The 19,240-nt window shown below is 39.2% G+C and overlaps 3 protein-coding genes and 1 long non-coding RNA gene across 4 annotated transcripts in view; 2 read left to right on the plus strand and 2 right to left on the minus strand.

Moving 5' to 3' along the window:
* LOC103508644 overlaps positions 1-6,109 on the plus strand; it is a 15,271-nt gene extending 9,162 nt beyond the window's left edge. The window contains exon 3 of the mRNA XM_008473203.2: positions 5,948-6,109. Coding sequence (XP_008471425.1) covers positions 5,948-6,046 — 99 coding nt within the window. The 3' untranslated portion in view covers positions 6,047-6,109. The remainder of the gene's footprint in view (positions 1-5,947) is intronic.
* A 558-nt stretch (positions 6,110-6,667) lies between these two features.
* LOC113467166 lies at positions 6,668-7,086 on the minus strand. The gene is made up of 2 exons (XR_003391335.1): positions 6,875-7,086; positions 6,668-6,727 (listed from the first exon to the last, which is right to left on the minus strand). It is a non-coding gene; the product is annotated as an uncharacterized LOC113467166 (long non-coding RNA).
* Positions 7,087-12,354: 5,268 nt separating this feature from the next.
* On the minus strand, positions 12,355-17,372 carry LOC103508645 (enolase-phosphatase E1). Its single transcript, XM_026823191.1, has 6 exons — positions 17,127-17,372; positions 16,808-16,891; positions 14,257-14,354; positions 13,800-13,932; positions 13,105-13,228; positions 12,355-12,734 (listed from the first exon to the last, which is right to left on the minus strand). Exons 2-6 carry the CDS (start codon positions 16,874-16,876, stop codon positions 12,610-12,612), a joined length of 549 nt encoding a protein of 182 aa, XP_026678992.1. The 5' UTR covers positions 16,877-16,891; positions 17,127-17,372; the 3' UTR covers positions 12,355-12,609.
* On the plus strand, positions 15,077-16,162 carry LOC103508646 (zinc finger matrin-type protein 2). The gene is made up of 2 exons (XM_026823193.1): positions 15,077-15,328; positions 15,896-16,162. The coding sequence occupies exons 1-2, from the start codon at positions 15,200-15,202 to the stop codon at positions 16,040-16,042; spliced, it is 276 nt and encodes a 91-aa protein (XP_026678994.1). The 5' UTR covers positions 15,077-15,199; the 3' UTR covers positions 16,043-16,162.
* Positions 17,373-19,240: the final 1,868 nt, after the last annotated feature.

Consider the following 19,240-nt stretch of genomic DNA (forward strand, 5'->3'; position numbering starts at 1 on the left):
GTCACACAGAAAAGAGAACGGTTTTCGAACAAAAACACGGCTATAAAAATGTCGAATTTGACAGGAATCGAATGTGGTTAGTTATTGCCAATCTCGAGAGTGTGGCTTTGAGTAACAGTTTCTACTGTTACTGCCTATGTCACGCTACTCATAGTGAACAGATAGCACTGACGGGAAACCTGTCAACTTTACGAATTTATAACTTACCCCTTGTTCGGCTGTTGGCTAATTGGATTTTAGCATAAACTGATGACAACGTGAGTCACGTGACCGCGAACAAGTGGAATCACGAGTCAGAGATTCGAACGAAGTGAGTTTGAAGTTTTAGCGCGACAATAATTGTCAATTGCTTTCTCTAAGTCCCATAAAGATCCATTTTAACTCGACCACTTTTGCTTTGCTCGTTTAAATTAGGCCAGTAACTCCCGATCAGGTATCCCTGACACCTGATGAACGCACACACACACTATCAGGTGTACCTGTCGTCAGGTCTACCTGATAGTGAGTGGCTGTCATCGATCAACCGTCGCGACGGCCGGTCGATTATGTATGGACACACCTTAACCACCTTCTGAAAAGTATGCTGTGTCGTTGTGGCAACTCAAACTTTGGGCAATCCGTCAATAATTTTCATTGATTCCTTGTCTATGTAGAGCACACAGTGTATGAATCAATAGAACCTTTCCTTTGTTCACACATAGTCGACCCCGTCGATTGACGAGGTGAATCTATGTTGTCGAGACAGTGTACGGTTTCAGTCGACGTTGATCGACGGTGTATCGATGGCGTCGAATACCTATGTTGGAAACACCTAAAGAACTTACATGACCGTCCTGGTGTACTGTCTCGATTGTTTCTCGGGATCCTGATCCTGTTAAAGTTTCACGTTTGACACAAATCTGCCAGGTTTTCAGTTTAAAGCCTTTGCCTGGTAAGCGGAAGGGCGCAGGTTTGGATCCCCACCGAGACATCCAAATGTATCTTCATCAGTTCGATAGTTTGACTGTGATAAAATGAACTCGCACTGATGAGGTAAAGGGAATTTCTGTTAAATACACTTATTTCTGTTAAATTCACAAGGGGCTTTCTATTAAATACACTTATTTGTTCAAAATCTTTGAGAAACACCGATACATTTCCAATATACGGAGAGTATATTGGAAATGTCGTCTAACACTTCAAAATTTTCAAAAACACTGCAAAATTAGAAAGTTTTTGCAACCAAGATTAGCGTAACCAAAATTAATTGAACTCTTTAACTTTATTTGACGAAAACTCGTTTCTGCATATGTGCATGTGCACTAACTAGTTTTCGTAAAATAACATAAAATAACCCTTTATCTAATCTTGGTTGAAAAAACTCGGTATTTTCAAAAACACTGCAAATTATCTCACAGGTTTCCCGGAACTGTAACTGTACCCAGTGAAACACTGTGGTTCCCGGTCTCATAAATTTACCTTTGCAAGTGTCACGCCCCTGTGTCGATATGTTTTGTCCCCACGTGATTATCTGACGTTGCCTCGCCCTAATTATGTCTTTCTTCAAACCAGGCCCGGACATGGACATCTTGTTTATCCTGCTAGGATAGAGCTGAAAAGTTCCCTTACCGAAGTTCCCTTACCGTTCCTGAAAAGTTCCCTTACCAATCTCTTGAACAAATCTCTTGTAAACGTTGTCCAGGAAAGCTTACTGTTTGGGGATCATGCCATAAAGACCTTGAAATTCTTACATAAATTGGAACACTTTTATGCCCGATCTTGCCATTGAGAATTACTGTCAAGGGTCATATTTAACGTCACCCATTTGATTTAGACAGGCCAGCATGTCTTGAACTCTGGATTAAGTGGAAACTCTCCTTGGTGAGATTTGGCATTATAATCATTATTTATAATCTGTAATACCTTTGAAAACCATTACAATCGTTCCTTTGACATCAAAAATGTAAATTTGCTTCCAGAAAGCTAAGGTCTGAGCCTGTACAGTTGTAAATTTGTCATGGGGACATAAGTCGTCACTTGAAACATGCAACGTTCCCGTTCTATCCCGTTTTCCTTGGGAAATAAACGGGCATTCGTTTGTTTATTCCCGATCTCCCTTACTTGACGTTTTGTACTTAGATTGATTAGAAATGCGTACGGTATCAGGTACGTAACATAAATTAAAGGCAAAACATGCAACGTTCCCGTTCTTTCCCGTTTTTCTTGGGAAATAAACGGGCATTCGTTTGTTATTCCCGATCTCCCTTACTTGACGTTTTGTACTTAGATTGATTAGAAATGCGTACGGTATCAGGTACGTAACATAAATTAAAGGCATGTGTGTATTGTCTGTCTATGAAAAAAGCGGCCTTGATTCTCTATGTGTATAGGAGAGACGTAGGGAGGAAAGAAAAAAAGGCAAGGGGAAACGAGGGAGAGAAAAATAAGAAGGACCAAGAGAGAGAGAGAGAAAGAAAGAGATGAGAGGGGGGAGTAGAGGAAACAGGGCGGAGATAGAGAGAGAGAGGAGGGAGAGGAGAGTAAAGAGAGAAAAGGAGAGGGAGAGGGCAGAGATAGAGAAAGAAGAAAAGAGGGAAGCGAGAAAGAGAGCAAAGGAGAGGGAGGGAGAGAAAAGAAATACGATAAGGCTAGACGTAGTGAAATTTGATTAGATACAGGTAGATTTCTCGTGATATCAAAATATGTTTAGTAAATTTAGATTCACATACATGGGTATATTACATAAGAGACCAAGAGAGAGAGAAAGAAAGAGATGAGAGGGGGGAGTAGAGGAAACAGGGCGGAAATAGAGAGAGAGGAGGGAGAGGAGAGAGATAGAGAAAGAAGAAAATAGGGAAGCGAGAAAGAGAGCAAAGGAGAGGGAGGGAGAGAAAGGAAATACGATAAGGCTAGACGTAGGGAAATTTGATTAGATACAGGTAGATTTCTCGTGATATCAAAATATGTTTAGTAAATTTAGATTCACATACATGGGTATATTACATAAGCCTGTTTTATACAAAAACATACATCCCTAATGGCCAGGACTATCGGATTAGACTGATCGGAGTAAGCAATTCGTTGATTTTAAACGTTGGATTAAAATTTATCCAATCATAAATCAATTTAACGTGGACCAAGTCTTAACGCCAACTCCCTTACCGTTCCTGAAAAGTTCCCTTACCAATCTCTTGAACAAATCTCTTGTAAACGTTGTCCAAGAAAGCTTACTGTTTGGGGATCATGCCATAAAGACCTTGAAATTCTTACATAAATTGGAACACTTTTATGCCCGATCTTGCCATTGAGAATTACTGTCAAGGGTCATATTTAACGTCACCCATTTGATTTAGACAGGCCAGCATGTCTTGAACTCTGGATTAAGTGGAAACTCTCCTTGGTGAGATTTGGCATTATAATCATTATTTATAATCTGTAATACCTTTGAAAACCATTACAATCGTTCCTTTGACATCAAAAATGTAAATTTGCTTCCAGAAAGCTAAGGTCTGAGCCTGTACAGTTGTAAATTTGTCATGGGGACATAAGTCGTCACTTGTAACATGCAACGTTCCCGTTCTATCCCGTTTTCCTTGGGAAATAAACGGGCATTCGTTTGTTTATTCCCGATCTCCCTTACTTGACGTTTTGTACTTAGATTGATTAGAAATGCGTACGGTATCAGGTACGTAACATAAATTAAAGGCATGTGTGTATTGTCTGTCTATGAAAAAAGCGGCCTTGATTCTCTATGTGTATAGGAGAGACGTAGGGAGGAAAGAAAAAAAGGCAAGGGGAAACGAGGGAGAGAAAAATAAGAAGGACCAAGAGAGAGAGAGAGAAAGAAAGAGATGAGAGGGGGGAGTAGAGGAAACAGGGCGGAAATAGAGAGAGAGGAGGGAGAGGAGAGAGATAGAGAAAGAAGAAAATAGGGAAGCGAGAAAGAGAGCAAAGGAGAGGGAGGGAGAGAAAGGAAATACGATAAGGCTAGACGTAGGGAAATTTGATTAGATACAGGTAGATTTCTCGTGATATCAAAATATGTTTAGTAAATTTAGATTCACATACATGGGTATATTACATAAGCCTGTTTTATACAAAAACATACATCCCTAATGTCCAGGACTATCGGATTAGACTGATTGGAGTAAGCAATTCGTTGATTTTAAACGTTGGATTAAAATTTATCCAATCATAAATCAATTTAACGTGGACCAAGTCTTAACGCCAACTGTAGTCCCGGTCATAAGAGGTCTACTTACTCTTTCATCATGAGGTCATAACTGTTATGTCCACTTGCCCAGTTATTATGTCTTTGAGATTTTAGTTAAACTAATTAATACTCTTACAGAACTTTTACAAGACATGTTGCAACATATTATGAACATGTACGAGTATTGTGGTCACATGTCTAAGAAAGATTGTTATTAAGACATAGGCAAGGAAAATAGTCAAGATGGAGAGAGAGGAAAGGCGGAGTGTAAAGAGGGGAGGGAGGAAGTGAGAGAGAAGGGAGGGTCATCTTGTATCACGTGAAGTGTAAAAGGAACGCCTAGCAGTCACATTTTCCTTGTTTTGACATTATTTAAACACATTTACTCTCCCTCCCTACTTCCCTTACTTAACATCTCTAACCCTACCTCCGACCTCTGTCATATAAGAAGACTCTTCCCTCCTCTCTTATTCTCCCTCCCTAGTTACTCCCTTAATATTTCCCCCCTCTCCTACCTCACATGAGGGAGTATCATCCTCCCCCTCATAGGGAGTATGTACCTATCTTCCCTCCCTCCTCCATCATATAAGGAGCCTCTTGCCTCCTATCCATCTGACCCACCTACTCACATGTTGCATATGAAAGGTTTCGTTCCCACGTGTTGGGGTGTTATTTTAAGATTTCCTAGCGAGCCTTGCTCCCAGCCTGTTAAGCTGATTATCACCAATCAAAAATAGTGCAAACTAGAGTGACATTAGCTAGTGTCGGAATAATGTTCATTCTGGGAACGGCTAGCTTGGTCTGTACCTGAATGGGTAACCGTCTGCGCACACTTTCAATGCTGCTATTTCAGGGTGATAGTTTTAAGGTACACCAATCACAGAGATTAAGTGCTCCAATTCTGAATCAGAATAGAAAGAAATAGGTTTAATTAGGTCTTACTTGAATTTTCTTTACTCAATTTTTCTCTGTTGTCGAGTTTTCTATTTTAGTTTAGTCTTTTAAGGTGTGTCTGAACATAGTCGACCAGTCGTCAATCGACGAGGTGAATCTGTTATCAAGGTAGTGTGGATGGTTCAGTTGTCGATCGATGGCCGGTCAACTATGTATGGACACACCTTTGAGTAGTTTATTTATTAGCTAGTCACTAGGCATTAGTTACGTTTAGCGTCCTGTTGTTTTCATCTAATTTCTGTAAAACACACATGCATTCTACTTTAACTTTAGCTAGTTAACGTTGTTAGCACTCGTAGTTTTCATTGTAGTCGTACGAACTAGATTTGACTTTCAGGGGTTTCGAGGGTTAATAACATTATCCATTTGTTTTGACGCCTGTTTTATTGAAACAAAATTACTAATCCTATTTATCAACCAAGTCCTTGTCAACAAGATAAGATTTTGCCATAGGAGTAGTTGGTTCATTTTTTAAAGTTGTAGATTTTGTTTAATCATTTGTGAATTTTCTCTTTTTACACATCTCAAATTTCCGTTCCTCCGGGGCCACAAAGTGAGTTAAAAAATCTCCGTTTAAGTTTTAAAGAAAAATCTCGGTTTAAGAAATCTTATTGACCAAAATTTTTTGAAAATTTTAAAAATCAACCAGATTGCTTAATCCGAGAGTTAAACTTAACCCGAGTTGTATACTCACTTTGTGGACCTGGCTATTAATCAACTTCTGGATTATTCACTGGAACGGTGCGGCTCGGCGACCCAAATACTTTCAATTCATGCTCCTATGACCATTCTCTGTTACAGTCCAAGTTGGAAACCATCCTGGAGCACAATTCCTGCAACAGCAGCAACTGCACTCCCTCCCAAACATCTCAACCTGTCGTCACAACTACACGATTCTGACATGAGAAAATTTGGACCGTGTCTGAGGCGCTGTGAAACTATTGCCGTCAGTCGAAACTGAATCTCAGCCTGTCGTCACAACTACACGATTCTGACATGAGAAAATTTGGACCGTGTCTGAGGCGCTGTGAAACTATTGCCGTCAGTCGAAACTGAATATCCGCTTTTTGTTTGTAAAGAAGTCCTTTAAAAAGGCTTGAAATTTGTCAGATCTTGAAATAGGCTCCTCAGAGCCTCGGAGATACATATTTTGATGATTTTATAGCATACTGCATACCCAGAATGGTTTCATCGGAGATAGGCAGATATTCTGATAAATGGTAATACTTTTGTACCAAATCAGATGAGCACCAGAGCAAGTACTTTTCGAATTTCAAGGTCTGAAAATTACTACTTGCAGACCACCTCACACGAGCCAAGTTCCCTGGAGGGAAACAGCTATCCCTCTTTCTTATGCCACTGTCTTAGGGATCATGAGTTGCGATGGTAATTAGACTGGTCATACCTACATCTTAAGTAGATGCCAGGAAAAGATGACCACAGACCATATTTTCATCTTCACAATTACAAAACAAATTTACTTCATTAGGTACCTACCTTCACAAAGCTGATGGATGTGGTTGTGCCTTCTATGTCCAACAGTATTGCTTGCTTTTTCAAAACCATGATTAGGCACTTTCCCTGAAACAGAAAATTTCTCAATAATTTTTTGCCTGATTGGGCTTTTGCTCTTTTTGAAAGAGTTCTACAGTTTACTCAACTATGAATGAATTTTTAAACCATACTTACCTATCTATAAATAAGAACATAAATTATAAATAAATTTACCTGTGGAAGTCAAAACAGGAACCCACTGAACTGCTACTGCTGATGTCCAAATTGAAGAAAAACCAAAATCCACTATAGTTATAGAGCTGTCTTAGATCACCATAGACTTCCCCATTCTCAAAATCAAAATTAGTTCGATTTATCTTATCAGTCTTTTCTTTACAACTTACAACCTTATCTCTTATCGGTGCTTCTACCTTTTCCCTTTTCTACTTTTTTTTACAAATGTCCTAAATATGAATTTTGGCGCCGTACTAGGATTTTAAGTAAACAACACGCAAATTGCATAACTACCCCTTTTTTGAAGGCGTTTTATTTCAATCAAGGAGGCTAGAAGACGAAAGAGAAAAGAAGCCTGAAAAGTGAAGCCTAAACATAAAAGTTTTTATGTAGGTAGGTATAGGTACCTACCTACCTACCTATAAGCACGAAGAACTATTAGGTACCTATCTAAATCTAATTAAGTGTTATACTTTATTATTGTTGAGGCAGTATTTTAATCCGTCTCCGCCATTTAGAATATATCTCAAAATTCTCAAAGTACCCAGGTAGATAAGTAAGTAGCTACCTACACCTATCTACTCTACATTAGAACACACTTTTGTATGTCACGTGAATTCATCAAGGCGTGTTGAAAATTCATCACATGAAAAATAAGAGCTTTGGTCTGATGAACACAAGACAATAGGTACGAACCAAGTTACCGACTTGGTGATTTTGGTAACAGGTAGTCTAGTAACTGATAAGGTAGTAAGTTTAGGGAAGATTAAATTTCATGGCCAGTAGTTCAAGAGCACCACAAGAGCTCAATAAACCCGAGTTTGGCCAGCCTGGTTAGCTTGGTTGGTAGCGCGTCTGCCTTGTAAGCGCTAGGCCGCGGGTTCGATTCCCGGCCGGGGGGGATTTTATCCTGATGGGATAATGTTCGTTCTGGGAACGGCTGGCTTTCTCCTATCCTGTCTTCCTTCTCTCTTCGATTTCGGGACGATAAGACCCTTGCAGTTACAGTTCCCTCTGTCAAACCTCTTAAAAAAAGAAAAGAAGAAGAAGAAAAAAAAAAAAAAAAGAGTTAGCATTAAAATAAATAAAAAGACGTATTTTCATTTGAAATAATCTACTTAAATAAATAAATACTCATTTCCATTTTTAATTGAAATTTGGAATGTACACATATGAATCAGCAAGAGTGGTCAAGTCTTTGGAGTCTGGCCTACAGTAAAGGAGGAAATGAAGGTCAGGAAGGAGGGCGGCCTCCCTAAATACGGCTCTGGTTGTGTTTGAAAAAATTCTCCGACCCAAACTTAAAGCTGTGTCCACACAAAGTCGACGCCGACCGACGAGGTCAAGAGGTGGATCGATGTTGTCGAGGCAGTGTATAGTCGACGGCGTCGACTGTGTGGACACAGCTCAACCTGGATTGTAATTACTTACCTGGTTAGGAACATTCTACGCTGATCTGGTCAAAGCTTGACACTTGAGTGAATTGGGCAGTGGAGGAGGATGGGGTGTCCCTGGTGAGAAGTATGGGGGTGATACCTGCTGCATTGGCAGCCTCGGCTTCTGCAAATAAATAAGGGCTCATGTAAATAAACTAGGGCTTATGTGAATAAATAAGGGAATTTGTAAACAATGGTCAAATCATGAAATTAATGAAAAGGAGGAAAAAGTGAACAAGGCTACAAGGCACTTTTTAAAGAAATGTATTAATGGTAAATAAACTGTTTATGCTAATATTTTTAACGATCGGGGTTCTTATCATCCCGAAAACAAAGAGATAGGAGAAAGCCAGCCGTTCCGAGAACGAACCTCATCTGTTTAGGATAAAATCCACCCCAGGTGGGAATTGAACCCACGACCTAGTGCTTATAAGGCAGACCTTTAGGATTTTGTGTAGGTGGATTTTTCCTTGTTCTCTTACTGCCCTTAAGCTATTCTTGACCCCGGTTTTCACTCTCATGTAACGCAAATTACTGATACCGACCTTCCATGTCTTTTCATCATATTTTTTAGTCCTGATATTGTATAAATTATCGAGGTGTATTAAGTTGGGAACATTTGTTACAAGCATTTGAGTATGCTTATCACAATTAAAATTCCTTTTCATATGCATTTAACTCATACTAGGTATGGGGGTGATTGCACGTTCTTCTGATATGTATGAAGGAACTTTAGAGTGCAGCAAATTGTAACACGCAAAGTAGCTTTGTGGAATGGCTAGCTAGTGCTGTTGACATATTACCTCGCAGTGGCTCGCAGGTAAAAAAACGAATCCAGATATGGGAATGCCAGACAAAAGAGTTTTCGCATGAAGTAATATGTCCCTATTCTTTTTCCTGACGAAATAGCTTTATGGCGGGAAAGGGAACAAAGGGGACTTTATGACGACAGTACAAAGTGATAAATTGTTTTTAGGGGCGCAATAAAATTTTCCTCTGGTCCTTTACAAGTCACGTGATCTGGACAGGGAAAAGTTGGGTGGAATCCCGATTCTTTGAATTTTACATACCTATTTAACCTTTTCATAGGAAGAATGACGATAAATATGTATGATGGTTTTGGTACTAGGAAGTTCGACGTGGTACTTGGAAGTTATCATTTGTATGAAAGCCGTGAAATTATTTGAGTATGCAATGTGCTAAACAAAGAAAAATAGTGGATGTGTCGGATTTTGCCAAGTATTTTTTACAACTTTTTTTCTTCTTGGACTTCTGTTCCTACTTGATTCATTTGTTCTTACCCCTCCAAAGTGAACCTTTTCGTCCATTTTCAGTTCATCCATACTCGAAGTTTGCTTCTTCTGGCGAAAAAAACTCACTGGTTGATAACTTTCGTTAAAAAAGGTCACACAGAAAAGAGAACGGTTTTCGAACAAAAACACGGCTATAAAAATGTCGAATTTGACAGGAATCGAATGTGGTTAGTTATTGCCAATCTTGAGAGTGTGGCTTTGAGTAACAGTTTCTACTGTTACTGCCTATGTCACGCTACTCATAGTGAACAGATAGCACTGACGGGAAACCTGTCAACTTTACGAATTTATAACTTACCCCTTGTTCGGCTGTTGGCTAATTGGATTTTAGCATAAACTGATGACAACGTGAGTCACGTGACCGCGAACAAGTGGAATCACGAGTCAGAGATTCGAACGAAGTGAGTTTGAAGTTTTAGCGCGACAATAATTGTCAATTGCTTTCTCTAAGTCCCATAAAGATCCATTTTAACTCGACCACTTTTGCTTTGCTCGTTTAAATTAGGCCAGTAACTCCCGATCAGGTATCCCTGACACCTGATGAACGCACACACACTATCAGGTGTACCTGTCGTCAGGTCTACCTGATAGTGAGTGGCTGTCATCGATCAACCGTCGCGACGGCCGGTCGATTATGTATGGACACACCTTAACCACCTTCTGAAAAGTATGCTGTGTCGTTGTGGCAACTCAAACTTTGGGCAATCCGTCAATAATTTTCATTGATTCCTTGTCTATGTAGAGCACACAGTGTATGAATCAATAGAACCTTTCCTTTGTTCACACATAGTCGACCCCGTCGATTGACGAGGTGAATCTATGTTGTCGAGACAGTGTACGGTTTCAGTCGACGTTGATCGACGGTGTATCGATGGCGTCGAATACCTATGTTGGAAACACCTAAAGAACTTACATGACCGTCCTGGTGTACTGTCTCGATTGTTTCTCGGGATCCTGATCCTGTTAAAGTTTCACGTTTGACACAAATCTGCCAGGTTTTCAGTTTAAAGCCTTTGCCTGGTAAGCGGAAGGGCGCAGGTTTGGATCCCCACCGAGACATCCAAATGTATCTTCATCAGTTCGATAGTTTGACTGTGATAAAATGAGCTCACACTGATGAGGCAAAAGGAATTTCTGTTAAGTACACTTATTTCTGTTAAATTCACAAGGGACTTTCTATTAAATACACTTATTTGTTCAAAATCTTTGAGAAACATTTCCAATATACGGAGAGTATATTGGAAATGTCGTTTAACACTTCAAATTTTTCAAAAACACTGCAAAATTAGAAAGTTTTTGCAACCAAAATTAGCGTAACCAAAATTAATTGAACTCTTTAACTTTATTTGACGAAAACTCGTTTCTGCATATTATGTGCATGTGCACTAACTAGTTTTCGTAAAATAACATTAAAGAGTTCAGTGTCCCTTTACCTAATGTTGGTTGAAAAAACTCGGTATTTTCAAAAACACTGCGAAGGTTTCCCTGCGAAGGTCTCACAGGTTTCCCGGAACTGTACCCAGTGACACACTGTGGTTCCCGGTCTCAATTTACCTTTGCAAGTGTCACGCCCCTGTGTCGATATGTTTTGTCCCCACGTGATTATCTAACGTTGCCTCGCCCTAATTATGTCTTTCTTCAAACCAGGCCCGGACATGGACATCTTGTTTATCCTGCTAGGATAGAGCTGAAAAGTTCCCTTACCGAAGTAAACAATCTCTTGAACAAATCTCTTGTAAACGTTGTCCAGGAAAGCTTACTGTTTGGGGATCATGCCATAAAGCCCTTGAAATTCTTACCTACATAAATTGGAACACTTTTATACCCGATCTTGCCACTGAGAGTTACTGTCAAGGGTCATATTTGACGTCACCCATTTGATTTAGACAGGCCAGCATGTCTTGAACTCTGGATTAACTGGAAACTCTCCTTGGTGAGATTTGGCATTATAATCATTATTTTTATAATCTGTAATACCTTTGAAAACCATTACAATCGTTCCTTTGACATCAAAAATGTAAATTTGCTTCCAGAAAGCTAAGGTCTGATAAGAGATTCATAGTAGGTACAATAGCAAACGAAATTTTCGATGTCAAATACATCAATTTTTTGATGTAAAAAGAATTTTCATGCAAAACTACTAATAATAAACTATAAATACAGAATATATTGTAAATTACTTTTTTTATGTATAACGAAATATTTAAAAGTACATTGATGGTTTATTTGTTCAAGTTACATTAAAATAAATTATTTCCTATTAAATTTATTAAAATAAATAAAAAGACGTATTTTCATTTGAAATAATCTACTTAAATAAATAAATACTCATTTCCATTTTTAATTGAAATTTGGAATGTACACATATGAATCAGCAAGAGTGGTCAAGTCTTTGGAGTCTGGCCTACAGTAAAGGAGGAAATGAAGGTCAGGAAGGAGGGCGGCCTCCCTAAATACGGCTCTGGTTGTGTTTGAAAAAATTCTCCGACCCAAACTTAAAGCTGTGTCCACACAAAGTCGACGCCGACCGACGAGGTCAAGAGGTGGATCGATGTTGTCGAGGCAGTGTATAGTCGACGGCGTCGACTGTGTGGACACAGCTCAACCTGGATTGTAATTACTTACCTGGTTAGGAACATTCTACGCTGATCTGGTCAAAGCTTGACACTTGAGTGAATTGGGCAGTGGAGGAGGATGGGGTGTCCCTGGTGAGAAGTTATGAATCAGAAGAGTGGTCAAGTCTTTGGAGTATGGCCTACAGTAAAGGAGGAAATGAAGGTCAGGAAGGAGGGCGGCCCCCCTAAATACGGCCTTGGTTGTGTTTGGAAAAATTCTCCGACCCAAACTTAAAGCTGTGTCCACACATTGTCGACGCCGTCGACCGACGAGGTCAAGAGGTGAATCTATGTTGTCGAGGCAGTGTATAGTCGACGGCGTCGACTGTGTGGACACAGCTCAAGAACCTGGATTGTAATTACTTACCTGATTAGGAACATTCTACGCTGATCTGGTCAAAGCTTGACACTTGAGTGAATTGGGCAGTGGAGGAGGATGGGGTGTCCCTGGTGAGAAGTATGGGGGTGATACCTGCTGCATTGGCAGCCTCGGCTTCTGCAAATAAATAAGGGCTCATGTAAATAAATAAGGGCTTATGTAAAAAAAACTAGGGCTTATGTAAATAAATAAGGGAATAGGTATGTAAATAAATAAGGGAATATGTAAATAAACAAGGGTCAAATCATGAAATTAATGAAAAGGAGGAAAAAGTGAACAAGGCTACAAGGCACTTTTTAAAGAAATGTATTGATGGTAAACTGTTTATGCTAATATTTTTAACGATTGGGGTTCTTATCATCCCGAAAACAAAGAGATAGGAGAAAGTCAGCCGTTCCGAGAACGAACCTCATCTGTTTAGGATAAAATCCACCCCAGGTGGGAATTGAACCCACGACCTAGTGCTTATAAGGCAGACAGATCTTACCTTTGTTCATATCGGTAAGGAAGATAACCTGGTCTGCATCACAATTGATCTGGGTGAGAATATTCTGATAACTAGCAGATTCCACCTTGGATCCAACACTGGTGTCAAAGTAGCCGGAAAATAACTGGAAAGAAAAACAGTCATGTTAGGTACACCAATGACTGAATACTCAACCAAAGATTATTTATTTATTTTTTACTCTTGTAATAAAATTATGGTCATTTGTATGAAAGAGCTGAGCAAAATATGTGTTCTTGGAGCCTTTGTAAAGAGAATTATCAACAACCACTTTAAGAGGGTCAAAAATGTTTAATTAATGTGACCTCCAGTTAAGTCATTGATCACTGAGGATGAGCAACATTGAGCATGACTTGTATTATTTGGACAGGCATAAAATATACAGGGTACTCACGTGTAACAGGTCTCCATACAGGGTGTGTCCAAACAACAACTTCTGTGCCTCTAGTAAACTGAAGATGTTTTTAACTCTCATAATAATTATGGTTATTTTTATGAAAGAGCTGAGTAAAATGCATGTTCTTGAAGCCTTTGTGAGGAGAATTATGAACAACAACTTTTAGGGGTTCAAAAATCTTCAATTAAAGTGACCTCCAGTAAAGTCATTGATCACTAAGGATGAGCAACATTGAGCATGGCTTGTATTTGGACAGGCATAAAATATACAGGGTACTCACGTGTAACAGGTCTCCATACAGGGTGTGTCCAAACAACAACTTCTGTGCCTCTACACTTCCTGATGAGTAAATGTAGAGTTTGAGTCCTGCAGCCTTCCACTTCTGCAGACAAGGGTAGACATCTTCGTAAATACTGGAATATAAGTATTAATAGGTAATTGTTTAATAATAAATGTTTCAATTTTTGGATTAATTATCTCATTTGAAAAACCAGTGGCAATTGTACATTGAATGCTCCCATTCCCAATGGATCACTGAAGTTAAGTGATGTTGCATGTGGTTAGAATCTGAATGGGTGACCATCTGGACAATCTTGTGTTGAAAATGTGAATAGGCATGAATCTTGTTGCCCAATGGCAGATAAAACCCCTGTCACTAAAAACCTCAGCCGTTATACACTTTTATACAGTTATGATAATCCTTTAGAAAAAAAAAAGAAAAAAAAAATCCAACTTACTGTCCTTTGAGCAATCCATCTTCATATCCACTAATCCAGATATGACCTTGCAAGGTTTTGAGTGCTTTAGTGACAAACAAACTAAAAGAAAAATGGTCCTGTTAACTGAAGGAACAAGAAACAAAGTGATTTACGTCTTGCAGTTTGCATTACAGCTCATGGTAAATCTTGATCTCTTCGACAATCCTTCAAATCCTTTCCGTTGTCCAGTGTTCAAGATCAAGAATTTCCAAATTCTTTGCCGCCACAACAGTCGACTTTTCCAGGGAATCTGTCCAGAGTGTCCAGGCTTTTTACAGCAGGTTAACCCGTTCGTTTTACGTTATTGGTTATTGAGGAAGTGGGCTTCCCAATTAACAACCCTCCTCCTTTATCCAGGCTTGGGACTGGCATAAGTGCTTACTCTTCTGATGAGCAGCCACTTATGGCGGAGTTAAACGAAGCTATATAAAACCTTGCTTAACTTTAAAAAAAAGTAATACAGCATACATCCTTCAAAAGATTTGATAGAAGGAACTGTAAGTGAGGCCTTACTTACTGCCATGGCCAGTTATACCCAAGTCGGTACTTGGCCTCGTCGCATACCTGCCTTCATTTGATACGGTCGGTCACGTCTGTTGTTGTCAGGTAGAACTGAGGCCTTATCCACTCAAAATAAATTAACTAATAATATAAGTATAAAGATTAGGTACAGGTTTTAAATACCTATTCAAAATCCAAAAGTTTGATGTAAAGAAGAAACTTATTTGATATGTTTGTATTTTATTAAATTGATTTATTTTTTTATTGATTTATTAAATTAAAATATTAATTTTAATTTAATCCATGTATTGTATAATTTCTCTCGCCAGGTTACTATTGCAACGTGTGCGATTGCGTGGTGAAAGATTCGATCAACTTTCTCGACCACATCAATGGCAAGAAGCATCAGAGGAATCTGGGTATGTCCATGCGGGTGGAACGATCCAGCTTGGACCAAGTGAAGAAGAGATTCGACATGAACAAGAAGAAGTACGAACAGAAGAAGAAAGACTACGATATAGAGCAGAGAATGAGAGAGCTTAAGGAAGAGGTAAGTAAACCATGTCTACAGGGTGTCCACCGAACGACTGTGCAACGTTTGAGGGTTGATGCAGGGCCTAAAGGGCTACCAGTTACCTATTTGGTTGGGTCCGATTTTCTACAGGGGCTTTCTGTAAGGATTTTCTGTTTTTCGACGTTTTGCATACCTTGTCCTCTTGAAACGCTTATATCTTTTGAACTAATAAAGATAATGAAAAAAAAACTGATTGCACCATTGAAAAGAAAACAAAATTTGCTATAAGATAGGTCTCACACATTTAGAAACGCCTTCCCTGAAACACAACCAGAGGCTTGAGAAGATTTTTTGTATCTCTTTTTAAAACCAGTATTTTTTCATGACCTATTTTTAGGAGGAGAAACTCAAGGAGTATCGGCGGGAACGAAGGAAAGAAAAGAAGAGGAAAAAAAAACTGATTGCACCATTGAAAAGAAAACAAAATTTGCTATAAGATAGGTCTCACACATTTGGAAACGCCTTCCCTGAAACACAACCAGAGGCTTGAGAAGATTTTTTGTATCTCTTTAAAACCAGTATTTTTTCATGACCTATTTTTAGGAGGAGAAACTCAAGGAGTATCGGCGGGAACGAAGGAAAGAAAAGAAGAGGAAACTGGATGATGGTGAAGAGGAAGAAGAAGGAGACCAGTCTGATTTGGCAGCCATCATGGGATTCTCGGGATTTGGCGGCGGTAAGAAGAAATAAACCATTTGGTGGCACTTGGAAATAAAACATTTGGCGGCGCTTGACAACTACAAGAGGTGACCTGGGGATGTTGACTGATCTACTACCACTGCACACTGCTACATCAATAACGACAGAGGATTATGTAGTGAAGGATAGTGTTGTAGGTTACAAGTGAATATGTAGCAAACTCCTAAACCCATTTACTTATTTTGCTTGCATCAACAACGACAGAGGATTATGTAGTGAAGGATAGTGTTGTAGGTTACAAGTGAATATGTAGCAAACTCCTAAACCCATTTACTTATTTTGCTTTTTTAAGCAATCAATATTAGTGCTTACCGTTATATGCTTTTTGGATACTTTTTTGTTGACTCTCATCCTACTCCTAAGCAAATTTACTTACTACTGATTACTTACTACTACTAGGAGTTTTATAAGCAGATTTGATACAACGTTTGCTACCAGTAAATTTCTTTATTTAAGGAAAATTATATGCCAGCCTAGTTAGCTTAGTTGGTAGTGCGTCTGCCTTGTAAGCGCTAGGCCGCGGGTTCGATTCCCGCCCGGGGCGGATTCCTACTTGCAGACCACCTCACACGAGCCAAGTTCCCTGGGGGGAAACAGCTATCCCTCTTTCTTATACCACTGTCTTTGGGATCATGAGTTGCGATGGTAATTTGACTGGTCATACCGACATCTTAAGTAGATGCCAGGAAAAGATGTCCACAGACCATATTTTCATCTTCACAATTACAAAACAAATTTACTTCATTAGGTATCTACCTTCACAAAGCTGATTGATGTGGTTGTGCCTTCTATGTCCAACAGTATTGCTTGCTTTTTCAAAACCATGATTAGGCACTTTCCCTGAAACAGAAAATTTCTCAATAATTTTTTGCCTGATAAAAACAGGCCCCAGGTGTAAGATCGAAAATGTGGGGGAAAAGGTCCTATTTCGTGGACATTTGTAAATGATTCACTGCTGTAGCGGCTTGATGTGGACTCTTTTTAAAAGAGTTCTACAGTTTACTCAACTATGAAGGAATTTTTAAACCATACTTACCTATCTATAAATAAGAACATAAATTATAAATAAATTTACCTGTGGAAGTCAAAACAGGAACCCACTGAACTGCTACTGCTGAGTGCTGATGTCCAAATTGAAGAAAAACCAAAATCCACTATAGTTATAGAGCTGTCTTAGATCACCATAGACTTCCCCATTCTCAAAATTAGTTCGATTTATCTTATCAGTCTTTTCTTTACAACCTTATCTCTTATCGGTGCTTCTACTTCTAGCTTCTACCTTTGTTTTTTTACAAATACAAATGTCCTAAATATGAATTTTGGCGCCGTACTAGGATTTTAAGTAAACAACACGCAAATTGCATAACTACCCCTTTTTTGAAGGATTATTGCTGTAGGTATAATAAACGAGTAGAATAGGGTATAGTGCTTTATTTAAACTTTCGAAAAGACATGTTGTAGTTACTTTAGCTCAGTTATATTGCACCACTTTATTACCTGTGGACGTATAGTACCTAAGTATGTCGTACTACCTATTGGATAAATTGGGGAGCTATCGAACCTTTGGGTACTTTTTTCATTACATAAATTGAGCTTTTCCTCTTATCGACCTGACTTCCTGAGCAAGTAAACTATAGCATTCTATAGTACTACTTGCTATTGTGTTTGATAATCTTATCAAAAGCTTGGACAATCGTGGCATAACACCTACACAACAACGCTATGTTTTTTTAGTGACTCCTGGTACTACAAACAACACTATCTTATCCTAACTAGACTGTGGCTTGTGCTTTACAACAGGTAGATCCTTATTATTGATATATTGTAAAGTCGCGCCGGCCATACATGTTAAGGCCCATTCTCACTGATCTTTCGGAAGTGTCGTGCGTATAGACGAAAAATCGGATGAGACTCACTCGTGGGAACGGGCCATACATGTTAGAAAAGGCCTGGACTGTGCAAGCCAGCCCTAATGCCATGTACACAGTTACACACACTAACTGTCTGACAGACTGATGTATCTTACAACTGGGTCCCACAAGTCCCACAACCTTGTCTTCCGAAAGATCGTGTACTACCATTGGTTTGTAGATTCGTAGAACCTCTACTCATGCATTAGGGCTGTTTGCCCCCACACCTAAGCCTCTGAAAAACGGCCACTGGTTCATGTAGGTAGGTACCTACTTACATATTATAAGCACGAAGATAGGTACCTACCTAAATCTATTAAGTGTTATACTTTATTATTGTTGAGGCAGTATTTTAATCCGCCTCCGCCATTTAGATTATATATATAATTATATCAAAGTACCCAGGTAGATAGGTAAGTAGCTACCTACACCTATCTACTCTACATTAGAACAAACTTTTGTATGTCACGTGAATTCATCAAGGCGTGTTGAAAATTCATCACATGAAAAATAAGAGCTTTGGTCTGATGAACACAAGACAATTTTTGAAGGCGTTTTATTTCAATCAAGGAGGCTAGAAGACGAAAGAGAAAAGAAGCCTGAAAAGTGAAGCCTAAACATAAAAGTTTTTATGTAGGTAGGTATAGGTACCTACCTACCTACCTATAAGCACGAAGAACTATTAGGTACCTATCTAAATCTAATTAAGTGTTATACTTTATTATTGTTGAGGCAGTATTTTAATCCGTCTCCGCCATTTAGAATATATCTCAAAATTCTCAAAGTACCCAGGTAGATAAGTAAGTAGCTACCTACACCTATCTACTCTACATTAGAACACACTTTTGTATGTCACGTGAATTCATCAAGGCGTGTTGAAAATTCATCACATGAAAAATAAGAGCTTTGGTCTGATGAACACAAGACAATAGGTACGAACCAAGTTACCGACTTGGTGATTTTGGTAACAGGTAGTCTAGTAACTGATAAGGTAGTAAGTTTAGGGAAGATTAAATTTCATGGCCAGTAGTTCAAGAGCACCACAAGAGCTCAATAAACCCGAGTTTGGCCAGCCTGGTTAGCTTGGTTGGTAGCGCGTCTGCCTTGTAAGCGCTAGGCCGCGGGTTCGATTCCCGGCCGGGGGGGATTTTATCCTGATGGGATAATGTTCGTTCTGGGAACGGCTGGCTTTCTCCTATCCTGTCTTCCTTCTCTCTTCGATTTCGGGACGATAAGACCCTTGCAGTTACAGTTCCCTCTGTCAAACCTCTTAAAAAAA

This window comes from Diaphorina citri, unplaced genomic scaffold, assembly GCF_000475195.1.
Source record: "Diaphorina citri unplaced genomic scaffold, Diaci psyllid genome assembly version 1.1 scaffold419, whole genome shotgun sequence".
In the NCBI taxonomy this organism is placed as follows: domain Eukaryota; kingdom Metazoa; phylum Arthropoda; class Insecta; order Hemiptera; family Psyllidae; genus Diaphorina; species Diaphorina citri.

What these genes read in the sequence shown, in the direction of transcription:
- LOC103508646 (XM_026823193.1), top strand. Translation starts at nt 15,200, where the DNA reads ATGTCCATGCGGGTGGAACGATCCAGCTTGGACCAAGTGAAGAAGAGA. An exon ending in TGAGAGAGCTTAAGGAAGAG is followed by an intron (nt 15,329 to 15,895) that starts GTAAGTAAACCA and finishes ACCTATTTTTAG; the next exon opens with GAGGAGAAACTCAAGGAGTA.
- LOC103508645 (XM_026823191.1), bottom strand. Translation starts at nt 16,876, where the DNA reads ATGGTTTTGAAAAAGCAAGCAATACTGTTGGACATAGAAGGCACAACC. An exon ending in CATCAATCAGCTTTGTGAAG is followed by an intron (nt 14,355 to 16,807) that starts GTAGATACCTAA and finishes TTCAGTTAACAG; the next exon opens with GACCATTTTTCTTTTAGTTT. An exon ending in TGTATGGAGACCTGTTACAC is followed by an intron (nt 13,229 to 13,799) that starts GTGAGTACCCTG and finishes TTTTCTTTCCAG; the next exon opens with TTATTTTCCGGCTACTTTGA.